General features: G+C 55.7%; 2 protein-coding genes and 1 pseudogene across 2 annotated transcripts; all 3 read right to left on the reverse strand.

Moving 5' to 3' along the window:
- Positions 1 to 389: 389 nt before the first annotated feature.
- Positions 390 to 6,384, reverse strand: LOC134433056 (zinc finger protein 850-like; annotated as a pseudogene).
- A 1,601-nt stretch (positions 6,385 to 7,985) lies between these two features.
- LOC134433052 (zinc finger protein 665-like) lies at positions 7,986 to 17,457 on the reverse strand. The gene is given in 4 exon segments (XM_063181945.1): positions 7,986 to 9,169; positions 11,434 to 12,493; positions 14,804 to 15,834; positions 17,262 to 17,457. Coding segments are annotated over 3 exon segments (3,261 nt in total). The 5' UTR covers positions 15,821 to 15,834; positions 17,262 to 17,457.
- A 622-nt stretch (positions 17,458 to 18,079) lies between these two features.
- LOC134433051 (zinc finger protein 239-like) lies at positions 18,080 to 19,808 on the reverse strand. The gene is made up of 2 exons (XM_063181944.1): positions 19,707 to 19,808; positions 18,080 to 19,564 (listed from the first exon to the last, which is right to left on the reverse strand). The coding sequence occupies exon 2, from the start codon at positions 19,548 to 19,550 to the stop codon at positions 18,483 to 18,485; it is 1,068 nt and encodes a 355-aa protein (XP_063038014.1). The 5' UTR covers positions 19,551 to 19,564; positions 19,707 to 19,808; the 3' UTR covers positions 18,080 to 18,482.
- Positions 19,809 to 20,313: the final 505 nt, after the last annotated feature.

The following is a 20,313-nucleotide window of genomic DNA, read 5'->3' on the forward strand; positions in this document are numbered from 1 at the left end:
GCTCCGAGTCCGGCCCGGGCAGCGCCGGCACAAAATACAGGCGGGGTGAGGGCGTGGTTATGCAAATCCGGGAGCGATCGCGCGCTGCGATTGGCGGGAGGGAGGAGCGCGGGGTTTGCTCGGTGACGTCATGGTGGGGACGGGAACTTGAAAGTCCGGAGAGAGCGGAGCGGGAACGGGGACCGGGAATGGGGACAGGGAATGGAGGCAGGGAATGGGGACCCAGACTGGGGATAAGGACCGGGAATGGTAATGGGGACAGGGAATGGGGACTGTGGGCTTCCGAAAGTCCTAAGGAAACCCCAAATCTGCACCAGGAACCCTCAACTCCCTCTGGCACAGCATCCCCCTCATCCCCTGGAAGATCCCCCCATGTCCACATCCTCGTCTTGGTTCAACATCTTTATTATTAACCTTGGAATTAGAAAGCTGTATAAAAATGACAAAGAGATATAAAGAGAATATCCAGGCCACCCGAAGCCAGGTGGATGTGGAGTCCCCAGCCTGGTGTGCTGCAAGCAGGAGTCAAGGGAGCTCTGCCCACCTGGGCTCACTGGGGACCATCCAGAGCAGATCCTCCCGTGTGAGATGGAGCTGGAGCAGCGCACGGAGTTCTGCCCACGTAGGGCTGCCCTCAGTGCTGGCTCTGCAGGTGTCTGCTCAAGCTGGAAATTTGAAAAAAGCTCTCCCCACACAGGGGACACTTGTGGGGTCTCTCCCCAATGTGGACCCTCCTGTGTGTGACCAGATTTGAGTTCCGCTTGAATGCCACCCCACATTCAGGACAGCGGAAGCGTTTCTGATCTGTGTGGATGCGCTGGTGACGGAGAAGATGATACGAGGTGTAAAAGCTCTTCTGGCACTGATCACACTCGTAGGGCCTCTCCCCGGTGTGGCTCCTCAGGTGCACTGTCAGGCTGGAGCTCTGGGTGAAACTCTTCCCACACTGGGGACACTCGTGGGGTCTCTCCCCGGTGTGGATCCTCCTGTGTTTGACGAGCGCTGAGTTCTCTTTGAATCCCACCCCACAATCGGGACAGCGGAAGGGCCTCTCGTCCATGTGGATGCGCTGGTGCTTGAGGAGATCAGACGAGGTGTAAAAGCCCTTCTGGCACTGATCACACTCGTAGGGCCTCTCCCCGGTGTGGCTTCTGAGGTGGACAGTCAGATTCCACCTCAGGGTGAAACTCTTCCCACACTGTGGACACTCATAGGGCCTCTCCCCGGTGTGGCTCCTCAGGTGGGCAGTCACGTGGGAGCTCTCTCTGAAGCACTTCCCACACTGGGGACACTCGTAGGGCCTCGCCCCGGTGTGGATGCGCCGGTGCACGATGAGGTGGGAGTTGCTCCTGAAGCTCTGCCCGCACTCACGGCAGCGGAACGGCCTCTCCCCGGTGTGAATGAGCTTGTGGCTGAGGAGCTCGGAGCTGCTCAGGAACCTCTTCTGGCACTGATCACACTCGTAGGGCCTTTCCCCAGTGTGGATGCGCCAGTGCCTGTTAAGGTGGGAGACGCATTTGAAGCTCTTCCCGCAGTCGGGGCACTGGAAGGGCCTCTCGTCTCTGTGTGAGCGCTGGTGCCCCACGAGCTCACTGCTGCTCAGAAACCTCTTCATGCACTGGTCACACTCGTAGGGTCGTTCCCCCGTGTGGCTCCTCAGGTGGACATTGAGGCTGGATCTCCTGGTGAAGCTCTTCCCACACTCCGGGCACTTGTGGGGCTTCTCCTGCCCACCCTGGAGCTGCTCATGGAGCCCCAGCTCGGATCTCTGAGCCCCTCCATGGCCCAGGCTGGCTCTTTTCCCCTCGGATCCCCGCGCTCTGCCTTTGCAGCCCCTCCTGCTCGGGGATCTCCGCGGCTTCTCCTCCCCGTTGGCTTCTCCCTGCCGAGCCGTGGAACCGCTCCCAACGGCCTCAGCCACCAGCTCCTCGCTGCTCTCCATGCTCAGCTCCTGCTCTGGGGGAGCAAGGACAAGGACACGATGGGATTTGCCCCCGTGGGGACAAGGACACGATGGGATTTGCCCCCGTGGGGACAAGGACACGATGGGATTTGCCTCCCCTGCCCCACAAAAACCCTCCCGGAGCCCCCCGCGATGGGGTCGGGCCGAGCTCCCCCTCTCCGCTCACCTGCGGGCTCCGGGGGGCGATGCGGGCGGGGCCGGGGCAGCTGCGGCCGGAGCGGGGGAACCGCGTGGTGTTGGGGCGCCTCTTCCTCCCGGTGTTCCTGTTCCGTTGTCCCTCCTATTCCTTTGTCTCTCCTCTTCCTTTGTCCCTCCTCTTCCTCTTCCTTTGTCCCTCCTCTTCCTCCCGCTGTTCCTGTTCCGTTGTCCCTCCTCTTCCTTTGTCCCTCCTCTTCCTCCTCCTTCTTCTCCCCCTCCTCTTCCTCCCGCTCCTCCTCCGCTCCGAGTCCGGCCCGGGCAGCGCCGGCACCAAAATACAGGCGGGGTGAGGGCGTGGTTATGCAAATCTGGGAGCGATCGCGCGCTGCGATTGGTGGGAGGGAGGAGCGTGGAATTTGCTCGGTGACGGAATCGCCAGGGACCGGCACCGGCAATGGGGACCGGGAATGCGAATGGAAATGGGAACCAGGAACGGAAAAGGGACCCTGTGGTGGTCTCAGGGGTCTCAAGATGAGGGAAGAGATGACAATTGCGACTGCTTGATTTTTTTTTCGGAAAGCTAATTTATTACTTTATTATTTATACAATATACTAACAGAAAATGCTATATTAAAATTATACCAGATTAGTAGTAATAAAGGATTTCATCAGAAAGATAGAAAATAAAAGAAAATTCTTATTATAAAATCTTGTGAGTGAACAGAGAGTCTGAGAGAGCCAAATTTTAATTGTTCATTATTTAAAAACAGCCACATTAAACTAATCGAGGCGAAATTGCTGCATTCCAAAGCAGCAGATCATTAGTGTTTAATTTTCATTCTTGAGGCCTCTCAGCTCCTCAGGAGGAAAAGATCTAAAGGAAAACATTCTTTAATAAAATATTTCTGTGTCAGGACCGTGAATACTGGACTGGGAATACAGGAGAGGGACTGGGATTGGGATCAGGAATGAGACAATGGGAACGGGACAGGGAATAAAGAAATGGCAATTGGGGACTGGAATAGGAAAAGGAGAACAAAACAGGAAATAGAGAAATGGGAATTGGGGACTGGAACAGGAAAACGGGAACGGGACAGGAAATAGGAGAATGGCAACCAGATAGAGAATATGGGACAGGCACAAGTATTGAGACAGGAATGGGATCTGGACTCGGATGAGAGCTGGATCCTGGGCAGGGGACAGCAGGAACCAGGACGGGAGGACGTGGGGACACTGCCAGGGCAGGGGGTCCTTGATCTGCTGCCCCAGATGGAGCTGCTGGGCCTGGGGTGCCCAAAGCCCTGAGGAACCCCCAAATCTGTCCCAGGAACCCTCAGCTCCAAGGACCCAGCATCCTCCTCATGCCCATCCTTGTTTCTGTTCAATGTCTTTAATACTGCGACCTGGGCTCACTGGGGACCATCCAGAGCAGATCCTGCCATGGTGGAGAAAACATCCAAACCTATCTAGTGTCGCTGAAGGCCACCATAAAATGTAAAAAATGACGGAAAAAATTACGTAAAAATTTTTTTCAGAGGTCAGAAGGTTGACAAACGTGCTCTCCCTAATCGATTTCTGATCTTGGACTGTGGATGAGTTCAGGTGACCAAGGAGAGCCAGAAGGATGTGGATCCCCCAGACAGGTGTCTTCTCAACAGGGGTCAAGGGGGCTCTGCCCACCTGGGCTCACTGGGGTCTATCCATAGCAGATACTACCATGGAGATTGATGTTGGAGAAAACATCCAAGGCAATTTAGTGTTGCTTAAACAACCACAAGAGCAAAAACCAAAATTGTTTTCGGTCAGAAGTAGACAAATCTGCTCACCAAGAGAGAGCTGCAAGGGGAGCCAGGAGGATGTGGGGCCCCCAGCCTGGTGTCCTCCAAACATGGATCAAGGGGGCTCTGCCCACCTGGACTCACTGGGCACCATCCAGAGCAGATCCTCCCGTGTGAGATGGAGCTGGAGAAGCGCACGGAGCTCTTCCCACCCAGGGCTGCCCTCAGTGCTGGCTCTTCTGGTGTCTGGTCAAGTTGTAAACTTCAGAAAAGCTCTTCCCACACTGGGGACACTTGTGGGGTCTCTCCCTGGTGTGGATCCTCCTGTGTGTGACCAGATGTGAGTTGCGCTTGAATCCCACCCCACAATCAGGACAGCGGAAGGGCCTCTCGTCCGTGTGCATGCGCTGGTGACTGAGGAGTTCAGACGAGGTGTAAAAGCTCTTCTGGCACTGATCACACTCGTAGGGCCTCTCCCCGGTGTGGCTTCTGAGGTGGACAGTCAGATGGGAGCTCTTGGTGAAACTCTTCGCACACTGGGGACACTCATAGGGTCTCTCCCCTGTGTGGCTTCTGATGTGGGCAGTCAGGCTGGAGCGGTCTCTGAAGCCCTTCCCACACTGGGGACACTCGTGGGGTCTCTCCCCGGTGTGGATCCTCCTGTGTTTGACGAGCGCTGAGTTCTCTTTGAATCCCACCGCACAATCAGGACAGCGGAAGGGCCTCTCGTCCATGTGGATGCGCTGGTGCTTGAGGAGTTCAGACGAGGTGTAAAAGCCCTTCTGGCACTGATCACACTCGTAGGGCCTCTCCCCAGTGTGGCTTCTGAGGTGGACAGTCAGGTGGGAGCTCCTGGTGAAACTCTTCCCACACTGGGGACACTCATAGGGTCTCTCCCCGGTGTGGATCCTCCTGTGTGTGACGAACGTTGACTTCTCTTTGAATCCCACCCCACAATCGGGACAGCGGAAGGGCCTCTCGTCCGTGTGAATGCGCTGGTGTACGAGGAGATCAGACGAGGTGTGAAAGCCCTTCTGGCACTGATCACACTCGTAGGGCCTCTCCCCTGTGTGGCTTCTGAGGTGGACAGTCAGATTCCAGCTCTGGGTGAAACTCTTCCCACACTGGGGACACTCATAGGGCCTCTCCCCGGTGTGGCTCCTCAGGTGGACAGTCAGGCTGGAGCTCTGGGTGAATCCCTTCCCACACTGGAGACACTCGTGGGGTCTCTCCCCGGTGTGGATGCGCCGGTGGACGATGAGGGCAGAGTTGTGCCTGAAGCCCTGCCCGCAGTCACGGCAGTGGAACGGCCTCTCCCCGGTGTGAATGAGCTGGTGACGGAGGAGATGGGAGGATCTGTCAAACCTTTTCTTGCACTGATCACACTCGTAGGGCCTCTCCCCAGTGTGGAGGCGCCGGTGCCTGTTGAGGTGGGAGACGCTTTTGAAGCACTGCCCGCAGTCGGGGCACTGGAAGGGCCTCTCATCTGTGTGTGAACGCTGGTGCACCACGAGATTTGAGCTGCTCACAAACCTCTTCTTGCACTGGTGACACTCGTAGGGTCGTTCCCCCGTGTGGCTCCGCAGGTGGACAGTCAGTTTGGATCTACACGTGAAGCTCCTCCCACACTCCGAGCACTTGTGGGGCTTCGCGTCCCCACCCTGGAGCTGATCATGGACCCCCAGCTCTGGGCTCTGACCCTGGTCCAGGGTAGGTTTTTCCCCCTCAGATCCCGTGTGGATTCTCTGGTGCACAATCAGGCAGGATCTCCTCTTGAAGCTCTTCCCACACTCCGAGCACTTGTGGGGCTTCTCCTGCCCACCCTGGAGTTGCTCATGGAGCCCCAGCTCGGATCTCTGAGCCCCTCCATGGCCCAGGCTGGCTCTTTCCCCCTCGGATCCCCGCGCTCTGCCTTTGCAGCCCCTCCTGCTCGGGGATCTCCGCGGCTTCTCCTCCCCGTTGGCTTCTCCCTGCCGAGCCGTGGAGCCGCTCCCAACGGCCTCAGCCACCAGCTCCTCGCTGCTCTCCATGCTCAGCTCCTGCTCTGGGGGAGCAAGGACAAGGACACGATGGGATTTGCCCCCCTGGGGACAAGGACACGATGGGATTTGCCCTCGTGGGGACAAGGACACGATGGGATTTGCCTCCCCTGCCCCACAAAAACCCTCCCGGAGCCCCCCGCGATGGGGTCGGGCCGAGCTCCCCCTCTCCGCTCACCTGCGGGCTCCGGGGGGCGATGCCGGCGGGGCCGGGGCAGCTGCGGCCGGAGCGGGGGAACCGCGTGGTGTTGGGGCGCCTCTTCCTCCCGGTGTTCCTGTTCCGTTGTCCCTCGTCTTCTTTTGTCACTCCTCTTCCTCCCGCTCTTCCTCTTCCTTTGACCCTCCTCTTCCTCCCGCTTTTCCTTTTCCTTTGTCCCTCCTCTTCCTCCCACTCTTCTTTTCCCGTTGTCCCTTCTCTTCCTGTTTCCCTCCTCTTCCTCCTTCTCCTCCATGTTCCCTCCTCTTCCTCCCGCTCCTCCTCCGCTCCTCGTCCGGCCCGGGCAGCGCCGGCACCAAAATACAGGCGGGGTGAGGGCGTGGTTATGCAAATCTGGGAGCGATCGCGCGTTGCGATTGGTGGGAGGGAGGAGCGCGGGCTTTGCTCGGTGACGTCATGGCTGGGACCGGGATTGGGAATGGGGACAGGGACCAGGAAAAGAAAAGGGACCCTGTTGTGTTCTCTGGGCTCCCAGGATGAGGGAAGAGATGAAAATTTTGACTTCATTTTTTTTTTTTTTTTTGGAAATCTCATTTATTTTTTTATTATTAGATCTATTATATTAAAAGCAAATGCTCTTTTAAACTGTAGTAAAAGAATAGAGGAAACGATTTCATATTAAAGCTTGAAAGGAATAGAAAAGAATGAGAATAAAATCTTGTGAGTGACCAGAGAGTCTGAGAGAGCCAAATTTTCATAGGTCAATAATTAAAAACAGCCCCATTAGACCAATCAAGGGGAAAATGCTGCATTCCACAGCAGCAGATAATTAGTGTTTATATTTTAATTTCTGAGGCCTCTCAGCTTCTCAGGAGGAAAAGATCCCAAGGAAAGGATTTTTTAATGAAATGTGCCAGTGACAGAAGCGTGAATACTGGACTGGGAATAGAGGAGAGGGGCTGGCATTGGGATCAGGATTGAGAAATTGGAACATCAGAGGAAGTAGAGAAATGGGAATTGGGGACTGGAACAGGAAAATGGGAACAGGACAGGGAATAGAGAAATGGGAATTAGGGATTGGAACAGGAAAATGGGAACGGGACAGGGAATACGGGAATGGCAACCAGCTAGAGAATGTGGGACAGGGACAAGTATTGAGACAGGAATGGGATCTGGACTCGGATGAGAGCAGGATCCTGGACAGGGGACAGCAGGAACCAGGACGGGAGGACGTGGGGACACTGCCAGGGCAGGGGGTCCTTGATCTGCTGCCCCAGATGGAGCTGCTGGGCCTGGGGTGCCCAAAGCCCTGAGGAACCCCCAAATCCGTCCCAGGAACCCTCAGCTCCATGGACCCAGCATCCCCCTCACGCCCATCCTTGTTTCTGTTCAACGTCTTTAATACTGCGACTGGGGACCATCCAGAGCAGATCCTGCCATGGTGGAGAAGACATCCAAACCTATCTAGTGTTGCTGAAGGCCACAACAAGTTGTAAAAAAATGGCAGAAAAAATGACGGGAAAAAAATTTCTGATAACAGAAGGTTGACAAATCTGCTCTATAATGGATTTCTGATCTTGGACTGTGGATGAGTTCAGGTGACCACGGGGAGCCAGGAGGATGAGGAGCCCCCAGTCAGGTGTCTTCTGAACAGGGGTCAAGGGGCTCTGCCCACCTGGACTCACTGGGGACCATCCAGAGCAGATCCTCCCATGTGAGATGGAGCTGAAGAAGCCCACGGAGCTCTTCCGACCCTGGGCTGCGCTCAGTGCTGGCTCTTCTGGTGTCTGGTGAAGTTGTAAACTTCAGAAAAGCTCTCCCCACACTGGGGACACTTGTGGGGTCTCTCCCCAATGTGGATCCTCCTGTGTGTGACCAGATTTGAGTTCCGCTTTAATCCCACCCCACATTCAGGACAGCGGAAGCTGTTTCTGATCTGTGATGCGCTGGTGACGGAGATCAGACGAGGTGTAAAAGCCCTTCTGGCACTGATCACACTCGTAGGGCCTCTCCCCGGTGTGGCTTCTCAGGTGCAAAGTCAGGCTGGAGCTCTGGGTGAAGCCCTTCCCACACTAGAGACGCTTCTAGGGTCTCTCCCCCGTGTGGATCCGCCTGTGTGTGACCAGATTTGAGTTCCGCTTAAATCCCACCCCACAATCGGGACAGCGGAAGGGTCTCTCGTCCGTGTGGATGCGCTGATGACGGAGGAGATGATACGAGGTGTAAAAGCCCTTCTGGCACTGATCACACTCGTAGGGCCTCTCCCCGGTGTGGCTCCTCAGGTGGGCAGTCAGGTGGGAGCTTGTGGTGAAATTCTTCCCACACTGGGGACACTTGTAGGGTCTCTCTCCAGTGTGGATCCTCCTGTGTGTGACGAGGGTTGACTTCTCTTTGAATCCCACCCCACAATCGGGACAGCGGAAGGGCCTCTCGTCCATGTGGATGCGCTGGTGCTTGAGGAGTTCAGACGAGGTGTAAAAGCCCTTCTGGCACTGATCACACTCGTAGGGCCTCTCCCCTGTGTGGATTCTGAGGTGGACAGTCAGGTGTGAGCTCTGGATGAAACTCTTCCCACACTGGGGACAATCATAGGGCCTCTCCCCAGTGTGGCTCCTCAGGTGGGCGGTCAGGTGGGAGCTCTCTCTGAAGCCCTTCCCACATTGGGGACACTCGTGGGGTCTCTCCCCAGTGTGGATGCGCCGATGGACGATGACGTGGGAGTTCTGCCTGAAGCCCTGCCCGCAGTCACGGCAGTGGAACGGCCTCTCCTCGGTGTGAATGAGCTGGTGGCTGAGGAGGTCGCAGCTGCTCAGGAACCTCTTCTTGCACTGACCACACTCGTAGGGCCTCTCCCCGGTGTGGATGCGCCGGTGCCTGTTGAGGGTGGAGACGCATTTGAAGCGCTTCCCGCAGTCGGGGCACTGGAAGGGCCTCTCGTCTGTGTGTGATTGCTGGTGCCCCACGAGCTCACCGCTGCTCAGAAATCTCTTCTGGCATTGCTCACACTCGTACGGTCGTTCCCCCGTGTGCCTCCTTAGGTGGACATTGAGGCTGGATCTCCTGGTGAAGCTCTTCCCACACTCGGAGCACTTGTGGGGCTTCTCCTGCCCACCCTGGAGCTGCTCATGGAGCCCCAGCTCGGATCTCTGAGCCCCTCCATGGCCCAGGCTGCCTCTTTCCCCCTCGGATCCCCGCGCTCTGCCTTTGCAGCCCCTCCTGATCAGGGATCTCCGCGGCTTCTCCTCCCCGTTGGCTTCTCCCTGCCGAGCCGTGGAGCCGCTCCAAACGGCCTCAGCCACCAGCTCCTCGCTGCTCTCCATGCTCAGCTCCTGCTCTGGGGGAGCAAGGACAAGGACACGATGGGATTTGCCCCCGTGGGGACAAGGACACGATGGGATTTGCCCCCGTGGGGACAAGGACACGATAGGATTTGCCTCCCCTGCCCCACAAAAACCCTCCCGGAGCCCCCCGCGATGGGGTCGGGCCGAGCTCCCCCTCTCCGCTCACCTGCGGGCTCCGGGGGGCGATGCGGGCGGGACCGGGGCAGCTGCGGCCGGAGCGCGGGAACCGCGTGGTGTTGGGGCGCCTCTTCCTCCCGGTGTTCCTGTTCCGTTGTCCCTCCTCTTCCTTTGTCCCTCCTCTTCCTGTTCCTTTGTCTCTGCTCTTTCCTTGTCCCTCCTCTTCCTTTGCCTCTCCTCTTCCTCCTCCTCCTTCTCCCCCTCCTCTTCCTCCCGCTCCTCCTCCGCTCCGAGTCCGGCCCGGGCAGCGCCGGCACCAAAATACAGGCGGGGTGAGGGCGTGGTTATGCAAATCAGGGGGCGACCGCGCGCTGGGATTGGTGGGAGGGAGGAGCGTGGAATTTGCTCGGTGACGCAATCGCCAGGGACCGGCACCGGCAATGGGGACCGGGAATGCGAATGGAAATGGGGACCAGGAACGGAAAAGGGACCCTGTGGTGGTCTCAGGGGTCTCAAGTTGAGGGAAGAGATGACAATTTCGACTCCTTGATTTTTTTTTTCGGAAAGCTCATTTATTACTTTATTATTGATACATTATACTAACAGAAAATGCTATATTAAAATTATACCAAATTAGTAGTAATAAAGGATTTCATCAGAAAGATAGAAAATAAAAGAAAATTCTTATTATAAAATCTTGTTAGTGAACAGAGAATCTGAGGACCCAAATTTTAATTGTTCATTAATGAAAAAAAGCCACATTAAACTAATCGAGGCGAAATTGCTGCATTCCAAAGCAGCAGATCATTAGTGTTTAATTTTCATTCTTGAGGCCTCTCAGCTCCTCAGGAGGAAAAGATCCAAAGGAAAAGATTCTTTAATAAAATATTTCTGTGTCAGGAGCATGAATACTGGACTGGGAATACAGGAGAGACTGGGATTGGGATCAGGAATGAGAAAATGGGAACGGGACAGGGAATAGAGAAATGGGAATTAGGGACTGGAACAGGAAAATGGGAACAGGACAGGAAATAGGGGAATGGCAACCAGATAGAGAATATGGGACAGGCACAAGTATTGAGACAGGAATGGGATCTGAACTGGGATGAGAGCAGGATCATGGACAGGGGACAGCAGGAACCAGGACAGGAGGACGTGGGGACACTGCCAGGGCAGGGGGTCCTTGATCTGCTGCCCCAGATGGAGCTGCTGGGCCTGGGGTGCCCAAAGCCCTGAGGAACCCCCAAATCCGTCCCAGGAACCCTCAGCACCCTCGGCCCAGCATCGCCCTCATCCCCTGGAACATCCCCCCATGTCCACATCCTCATCTTGGTTCAACGTCATTATTAATAACTGCGGATTTAGAAAGGTGTATAAAAATAACATAGATAAATAAAAAGGAAATCCAGGCCACAAGGAGCCAGGTGGATGTGGAGTCCCTGGCCTGGTATACTTCAAGCTGGATAAAAGAGGGCTCTGCCCACCTGGGCTCACTGGGCACCATCCAGAGCAGATCCTCCCGTGTGAGATGGAGCTGGAGCAGCCCACGGAGCTCTTCCCACTCTGGGCTGCCCTCAGTGCTGGCTGTTCAGGTGTCTGCTCAAGCTGGAAATTCGAAAAAAGCTCTCCCCACACTGGGGACACTTGTGGGGTCTCTCCCCAATGTGGACCCTTCTGTGTGTGACCAGATTTGAGTTCCGCTTGAATGCCACCCCACATTCAGGACAGCGGAAGAGTTTCTGATCTGTGTGGATGCGCTGGTGACGGAGGAGATGATACGAGGTGTAAAAGCCCTTCTGGCACTGATCAAACTTGTAGGGCCTCTCCCCGGTGTGGCTCCTCAGGTGCACTGTCAGGCTGGAGCTCTGGGTGAAGCCCTTCCCACACTAGAGACGCTTCTAGGGTCTCTCCCTCGTGTGGATCCTCCTGTGTGTGACCAGATGTGAGTTGCGCTTAAATCCCACCCCACAATCAGGACAGCGGAAGGGCCTCTCGTCTGTGTGGATGCGCTGATGACGGAGGAGATTATACGAGGTGTAAAAGCCCTTCTGGCACTGATCACACTTGTAGGGCCTCTCCCCGGTGTGGCTCCTCAGGTGGGCAGTCAGGTGGGAGCTTGTGGTGAAGTTCTTCCCACACTGGGGACACTTGTAGGGTCTCTCTCCAGTGTGGAACCTCCTGTGTGTGACGAGGGTTGACTTCTCTTTGAATCCCACCCCACAATCAGGACAGCGGAAGGGCCTCTCATCCATGTGGATGCGCTGGTGCTTGTGGAGTTCAGACGAGGTGTAAAAGCCCTTCTGGCACTGATCACACTCGTAGGGCCTCTCCCCTGTGTGGCTTCTGAGGTGGACAGTCAGGTGGGAGCTCTGGGTGAAACTCTTCCCACACTGTGGACACTCATAGGGCCTCTCCCCAGCGTGGCTCCTCAGGTGGGCAGTCACGTGGGAGCTCTCTCTGAAGCCCTTCCCACACTGGGGACACTCGTGGGGTCTCTCCCCGGTGTGGATGCGCCGGTGCACGATGAGGTGGGAGTTGCACCTGAAGCTCTGCCCGCAGTCACGGCAGTGGAACGGCCTCTCCCCGGTGTGAATGAGCTGGTGGCTGAGGAGGTCGGAGCTGCTCAGGAACCTCTTCTGGCACTGATCACACTCATAGGGCCTCTCCCCGGTGTGGATGCGCCGGTGCCTGTTGAGGGTGGAGACGCATTTGAAGCTCTTCCCGCAGTCAGCGCACTGGAAGGGCCTCTCGTCCGTGTGTGATTGCTGGTGCCCCACGAGCTCACCGCTGCTCAGAAACCTCTTCTGGCATTGCTCACACTCGTAGGGTCGTTCCCCCGTGTGCCTCCTTAGGTGGACGTTGAGGCTGGATCTCCTGGTGAAGCTCTTCCCACACTCGGAGCACTTGTGGGGCTTCTCCTGCCCACCCTGGAGCTGCTCATGGAGCCCCAGCTCGGATCTCTGAGCCCCTCCATGGCCCAGGCTGGCTCTTTCCCCCTCGGATCCCCGCGCTCTGCCTTTGCAGCCCCTCCTGCTCAGGGATCTCCGCGGCTTCTCCTCCTCCTTGGCTTCTCCCTGCCGAGCCGTGGAGCCGCTCCCAACGGCCTCAGCCACCAGCTCCTCGCTGCTCTCCATGCTCAGCTCCTGCTCTGGGGGAGCAAGGACAAGGACACGATGGGATTTGCCCCCGTGGGGACAAGGACACGATGGGATTTGCCCCCGTGGGGACAAGGACACGGTGGGATTTGCCCCCGTGGGGACAAGGACACGATGGGATTTGCCCCCGTGGGGACAAGGACACGATGGGATTTGCACCCGTGGGGACAAGGACACGATGGGATTTGCCTCCCCTGCCCCACAAAAACCCTCCCGGAGCCCCCCGCGATGGGGTCGGGCCGAGCTCCCCCTCTCCGCTCACCTGCGGGCTCCGGGGGGCGATGCCGGTGGGGCCGGGGCAGCTGCGGCCGGAGCGCGGGAACCGCGTGGTCTTGGGGCGCCTCTTCCTCCCGCTGTTCCTGTTCCGTTGTCCCTCCTCTTCCTTTGTCCCTCCTCTTCCTCCCGCTCTTCCTCTTCCTTTGTCCCTCCTGTTCCTTTGTCCCTCCTCTTCCTCCCACTCTTCCTTTTCCGTTGTCCCTTCTCTTCCCGTGTCCCTCCTCTTCCTCCTTCTCCTCTTTCTCCCCCTCCTCTTCCTCCCGCTCCTCCTCCGCTCCGAGTCCGGCCCGGGCAGCGGCGGCACCAAAACACAGGCGGGGTGAGGGCGTGGTTATGCAAATCCGGGAGCGATCGCGCTCAGCGATTGGTGGGAGGGAGGAGCGCTGGATTTGCTCGGTGACGTCATGGCTGGGACCGGGATTGGGAATGGGGACAGGGACCAGGAAAAGAAAAGGGACCCTGTTGTGTTCTCTGGGCTCCCAGGATGAGGGAAGAGATAAAAATTTTTACTTCATTTTTTTTTTTAGAAAGCTCATTTATTTTTTTATCATAGATGTATTATATTAAAAGCAAATGCTATTTTAAACTCTAGTAAAAGAATAGACAAAACGATTTCATATTAAGGCTTGGAAGGAATACAAAAGAATGAGAATAAAATCTTATGAGTGACCAGAGAGTCTGAGAGAGCCAAATTTTCATAGGTCAATAATTAAAAACAGCCCCATTAGACCAATCAAGGGGAAAATGCTGCATTCCACAGCAGCAGATAATTAGTGTTTATATTTTAATTTCTGAGGCCTCCCAGCTTCTCAGGAGGAAAAGATCCCAAGGAAAGGATTTTTTAATGAAATGTGCCAGTGACAGAAGCGTGAATACTGGACTGGGAATAGAAGAGAGGGGCTGGCATTGGGATCAGGAATCAGAAAATGGGAACGGGACAGGGAATAGAGAAATGGGAATTGGAGACTGGAATAGGAAAAGGAGAACAAAACAGGAAATAGAGAAATGGGAATTGGGGACTGGAACAGGAAAATGGGAACAGGACAGGGAATACGGGAATGGCAACCAGATAGAGAATATGGGACAGGGACAAGTATTGAGACAGGAATGGGATCTGGACTGGGATGAGAGCAGGATCCTGGACAGGGGACAGCAGGAACCAGGACGGGAGGACGTGGGGACACTGCCAGGGCAGGGGGTCCTTGATCTGCTGCCCCAGATGGAGCTGCTGGGCCTGGGGTGCCCAAAGCCCTGAGGAACCCCAAAATCTGTCCCAGGAACCCTCAGCTCCAAGGACCCAGCATCCCCCTCATGCCCATCCTTGTTTCTGTTCAATGTCTTTAATACTGCGACCTGGGCTCACTGGGGACCATCCAGAGCAGATCCTGCCATGGTGGAGAAGACATCCAAACCTATCTAGTGTTGCTGAAGGCCACAATAAGTTGTAAAAAATGGCAGAAAAAATGACGGAAAAAAAAATTCTGATAACAGAAGGTTGACAAATCTGCTCTATAATGGATTTCTGATCTTGGACTGTGGATGAGTTCAGGTGACCACGGGGAGCCAGGAGGATGAGGAGCCCCCAGCCAGGTGTCTTCTGAACAGGGGTCAAGGGGGCTCTGCCCACCTGGGCTCACTGGGGACCATCCAGAGCAGATCCTCCCGTGTGAGATGGAGCTGGAGAAGCCCACGGAGCTCTTCCCACCCTGGGCTGCCCTCAGTGTTGGCCCTTCTGGTGTCTGCTCAGGGTAGACCTTTTAGAGAAGCCTTTCCCACACTGGGGACACTTGTAGGGTCTCTACCCAGTGTGGATCCTCAGGTGAACAGTCAGGTTGGAGCTTGAGGTGAAGCCCTCTCACACTGGGAGCACTTGTAGGGTCTCTCTGCAGTGTGGATGCGCCGGTGGATGATGAGGGCAGAGTTGCACTTGAAGCCCTTCTTGCAGTCGGGGCATTGGAAGGGCCTCTCGTCCGTGTGTGAGCGCTGGTGCTTGTGGAGATCAGACGAGGTGTAAAAGCCCTTCCTGCACTGATCACACTCGTAGGGCCTCTCCCCGGTGTGGATGCGCCGGTGGACGATGAGGTTGGAGTTGCGCCTGAATCCCTTCCCGCAGTCACGGCAGTGGAACGGCTTTTCCTCGGTGTGGATGAGCTGGTGACGGAGGAGCTGAGAGCTGCTCAGGAACCTCTTCTGGCACTGATCACACTCGTAGGGCCTCTCCCCGGTGTGGATTCGCCAGTGCTGGTTGAGGTGGGAAACGCTTTTGAAGCTCTTCCCGCAGTCGGGGCACTGGAAGGGCCTCTCGTCCGTGTGGATGCGCTGGTGCAGCACGAGATCAGAGCTGCTCACAAACCTCTTCTGGCACTGGTCACACTCGAAGGGTCGTTCCCCAGTGTGGCTCCTCTGGTGGTAAATCAGGTGGTGCTTGTACACGAAGCTCTTCCCGCACTCCCCACACTCGTAGGGCCTCTCTCCGTTGTGGTTCCTCAGGTGGACAGTCAGGATAAAGGTTGTTCTGAAGCTCTTCCCACACACCCCACACTCGTAGGGTCGTTCCCCCGTGTGGATTCTGCAGTGCTGCATCAGCCAGGATCTCCACCTGAAGCTCTTCCCACACTCCGAGCACTTGTGGGGCTTCTCCTCCCCACCCTGGAGCTGCTCATGGAGCCCCAGCTCGGATCTCTGAGCCCCTCCATGGCCCAGGCTGGCTCTTTCCCCCTCGGATCCCCGCGCTCTGCCTTTGCAGCCCCTCCTGCTCAGGGATCTCCGCGGCTTCTCCTCCCCGTTGGCTTCTCCCTGCCGAGCCGTGGAGCCGCTCCAAACGGCCTCAGCCACCAACTCCTCGCTGCTCTCCATGCTCAGCTCCTGCTCTGGGGGAGCAAGGACAAGGACACGATGGGATTTGCCCCCGTGGGGACAAGCACACGATGGGATTTGCCCCACATTTGAGGATGAGATTTGGGATTTGCCCCAGAATTCAGGATGGGATTTACCCCACAAGTTCAGGAAGGTATTTGCCCCACAATTCAGGACGGCATTTGGGATTTGCCCCCATCCCAGCATTGGATTTGCCCCACAATTCAGGACGGGATTTGGGATTTGCCCCCATCCCAGGACAGGATTTGCCCCCACCCCCCTTTCTCCCCCCAGGCCGGGCTGGCAGCTGCCCCAGCACACAGAGGGTTAAAAGGGGCCCTGCCTTCCTCGAGATTTCCTGAAAAATTTCTTTTTTTAGGGTTTTTTCCCCTCTCCTGAGCAGCTGAGGAGCCTGTGAGGAAAAGATAAACAAGAATTATCTGCGGCTGTGGAATGCCACAGGCACGGCCGGGATTGGGCCGCTCTGGGTGTTTTTAATTTGTTTTGAATTTGTTATTAATTCATGGCCAATCACGGGGAGCAGGTTCGGATTCTCTCAGGGTCAGCAGCTTTTGTTATCATTCCTTTCAGGATTTTTCCTCTTGAGCCTTCTAAAGAAATATTTTCTTGTATTTTTGTATGGTTTTAATGTAAAATTTTCTTTTAGTATAGTATGTATCTTTATATACACAATTTAAATTAATATCTATATTATTACAAACAGTTTTAATATATTTTCTTTTTTTACAATATATATCTTAAAAATATATTTTAAATTATATATATAGTTTTAATACACAATTCTCTTTAAATATGATACAATATAAAAAGATAAATACATTTGAATTAATATTTTAATATATATAATTTTAATATATGATTTTCTTTTAAGATAATATATATCTTAACATAACAAATATATTTTCAAGTAAGATATACTGTTTTAATATATAATTGTCTCTTATTATAATATGTATGATAAAATAATAAATGTAAGTTAAATTAAGAGCTATATTAATATATATAGTTTTAATAAATAATTTTCAATATATATAATAAAATGAAAACTATAGTTCTTATTGATATATAAAGCCTTAATATTTATTTTTATTTTAATATAATATATTTCATAAAATAAAAATATTTTCAATTCATACATATTATAATAGAGTATTTTAATATATAATTTTTATATTATAATATCTATCTAAAATAATACATTTTATGAAATATAGATCATAAGATAATAAATCAGCCCTATAAAATAATAAATAATAACTAATATAAAATAATAGATCTGTGCTCCCAGTTCATTCCCAGCGCTCCCAGTACCGCTCCCAGCGCTCCCAGTACCGCTCCCAGCGCTCCCAGTTCATTCCCAGCGCTCCCAGTACCGCTCCCAGCGCTCCCAGTAAGACCGAGCTCCCCCATCCGCGCTCACCTGCGGGCCCCGGGGCTGATGCGGCCGCGCTTCCTCCCGCTCCTCCTCTTCCTCTGTCCCTCCTCTTCCTCCTCCTGCTCCTCCTCCTCTCGCGCTCCTGCTCCTCCTTTCCTTCCTCCTCAGTCCCTCCTCTTCCTCCTCCCGCTCCTCCTTCTTTCCCTCCTCTCTGCGCTGGGAGCGATACTGGGAGCGCTGGGAGGGAACTGGGAGCGCTGGGAACGATACTGGGAGCGAACAGCGCCGGGCGGCGGGAGGGGCCGGCCTGAATGGGCGTGGTTATGCAAATCGGGGGGCGACTGCGCGCTGTGATTGGTGGGTGGGAGGAGCGCGGGGTTTGCTCGGTGACGTCATGGCGGGAGGCGGGGGCTGAAGCGTCCGGAGAGAGCGGAGCGGGAATGGAGACCGGGAATGGAGACCGGGACAAGGAATGGGAACGGGGAACGGGAACGGGGACCGGGAATGGGGATATGGACCGGGAATCGGGACAAGGAATGGGGACTGGTAATGGTAATGGAACCTGAAAAGCGGACAGGGAGCGGGATTGGGGACAGGGAATGGGGACTGGGAATTCAGACCAGAAATGGGAACAGGGAATGGGGACCAGTATTTGGGACAGGGACCACGAATGGGGACAGGGAATGGAGGCAGGGAATAGGAACCCAGAATGGGGATAAGGACCGGGAGTGGGGACAGGGAATGGGGACCATGGGGTGCCCAAAGTCCTAAGGAAGCCCCAAATCAGTCCCAGGAACCCTCAACTCCCTCTGGCCCAGCATCCCTCTCATCCCCTGGAACATCCCCCCATGTCCACATCCTCCTCTTCGTTCAACATCTTTATTATTAACCTCGGATTTAGAAAGGTGTATAAAAATAACAAAGAGAAATAAAAAGAAAATCCAGGCCACAAGTAGCCAGGAGGATGTGGAGACCCCAGCCAGGTGTGCTGCAAGCAGGAGTGAAGGGGGCTCTGCCCACCTGGGCTCACTGGGCACCATCCAGAGCAGATCCTCCCGTGTGAGATGGAGCTGGAGCAGCCCACAGAGCTCTTCCCACCCAGCGCTGCCCTCAGTGGCGGCTCTGCAGGTTTCTGGTCAAGGTAGAGGTTTTAGAGAAGCTCTTCCCACAGTGGGGACACTTGTGGAGTCTCTCACTGGTGTGGATCTTCTGGTGGGACACCAGCCCTGAGCTCTGCGAGAAGCCCTTCCCACACTGGGAACATTTCTAGAGTCTGTCCCCGGTGTGGATCCTCCTGTGTGTAACCAGATTTGAGTTGCGCTTGAATCCCACCCCACATTCGGGACAGCGGAAGGGCCTCTCGTCCGTGTGGATGCGCTGGTGCTTGAGGAGATCAGACGAGGTGTAAAACGTCTTCTGGCAATGATCACGCTCATAGGGCCTCTCCCCGGTGTGACTGCGCTGGTGACGGAGGAGATCAGAGCTGCTCAGGAACCTCTTCTGGCACTGATCACACGCATAGGGCCTCTCCCCGGTGTGGCTTCTGAGGTGGGCGGTCAGGTTGGAGCTCTCTCTGAAGCTCTTCCCACACTGATCACACTTGTAGGGCCTCTCCCCGGTGTGCATGCGCCGGTGGACGATGAGGGTGCCGTTCTGCTTGAAGCCCTTTCCGCAGTCAGGGCAACAGAAAGGCCTCTCCCCGGTGTGAATGAGCTGGTGACGGAGGAGATGGGAGGACCTGTCAAACCTTTTCTTGCACTGACCACACTCGTAGGGCCTCTCCCCGGTGTGGATCATCCGGTGCCTGTTGAGCGTGGAGACGCGGTTGAAGCGCTTGCCGCAGTCAGGGCACTGGAAGGGCCTCTCGTCCGTGTGTGAGCGCTGGTGCACCACGAGATCACCGTTCCTCACAAACCTCTTCTTGCACTGATCACACTCGTAGGGTCGTTCCCCCGTGTGGCTCCTCTGGTGGTACATCAGGTTGTACTTGGACACGAACCTCCTCCCGCAATCCCCACACTCATAGGGCATTCCCCTGGTGTGGTTATTCAGGTGATCAGTCAGGTTGGATCTCCTCTTGAAGCTCTTCCCACACTCGGAGCACTTGTGGGGCTTCTCCTGCCCACCCTGGAGCTGCTCATGGAGCCCCAGCTCGGATCTCTGAGCCCCTCCATGGCCCAGGCTGGCTCTTTCCCCCTCGGATCCCCGCGCTCTGCCTTTGCAGCCCCTCCTGCTCAGGGATCTCCGCGGCTTCTCCTCCCCGTTGGCTTCTCCCTGCCGAGCCGTGGAGCCGCTCCCAACGGCCTCAGCCACCAGCTCCTCGCTGCTCTCCATGCTCAGCTCCTGCTCTGGGGGAGCAAGGACAAGGACACGATGGGATTTGGCCCCGTGGGGACAAGGACACGATGGGATTTGCCTCCCCTTCCCCCACAAAAACCCTCCCGGAGCCCCCCGCGATGGGGTCGGGCCGAGCTCCCCCTCTCCGCTCACCTGCGGGCTCCGGGGGGCGATGCCGGCGGGGCCGGGGCAGCTGCGGCCGGAGCGCGGGAACCGCGTGGTGTTGGGGCGCCTCTTCCTCCCGGTGTTCCTGTTCCGTTGTCGTTCCTGTTCCGTTGTCCCTCCTGTTCCGTTGTCCCTCCTCTTCCTTTGTCCCTCCTCTTCCTCCTCCTCCTTCTCCCCCTCCTCTTCCTCCCGCTCCTCCTCCGCTCCGAGTCCGGCCCGGGCAGCGCCGGCACCAAAATACAGGCGGGTGAGGGCGTGGTTATGCAAATCCGGGAGCGATCGCGCGCTGCGATTGGTGGGAGGGAGGAGCGCGGGCTTTGCTCGGTGACGTCATGCCGGGGGGGGGAGCTGGAGCGTCCGGAGAGAGCGGAGCGGGAACGGGGACCGGGAATGGGGACCGGGAATGGGGACCGGGAACGGGAACAGGGACCGGGAATGGGGACCGGGAATCGGGACAAGGAATGGGGACTGGGAATGGGAACGGAACCGGGAATGCTGGCAGGGAGCGGGATTGGGGAGAGGGAATGGGGACCTGGAATGCAAACAAGGAATGGGAACAGCGAATTGGGACCAGTATTGGAAACAGGGACAGGGA

This window comes from Melospiza melodia (genome assembly GCF_035770615.1).
Source record: "Melospiza melodia melodia isolate bMelMel2 chromosome 17 unlocalized genomic scaffold, bMelMel2.pri SUPER_17_unloc_2, whole genome shotgun sequence".
NCBI lineage: Eukaryota > Metazoa > Chordata > Aves > Passeriformes > Passerellidae > Melospiza > Melospiza melodia.

What these genes read in the sequence shown, in the direction of transcription:
- LOC134433051 (XM_063181944.1), bottom strand. Translation starts at nt 19,550, where the DNA reads ATGGAGAGCAGCGAGGAGCTGGTGGCTGAGGCCGTTGGGAGCGGCTCC.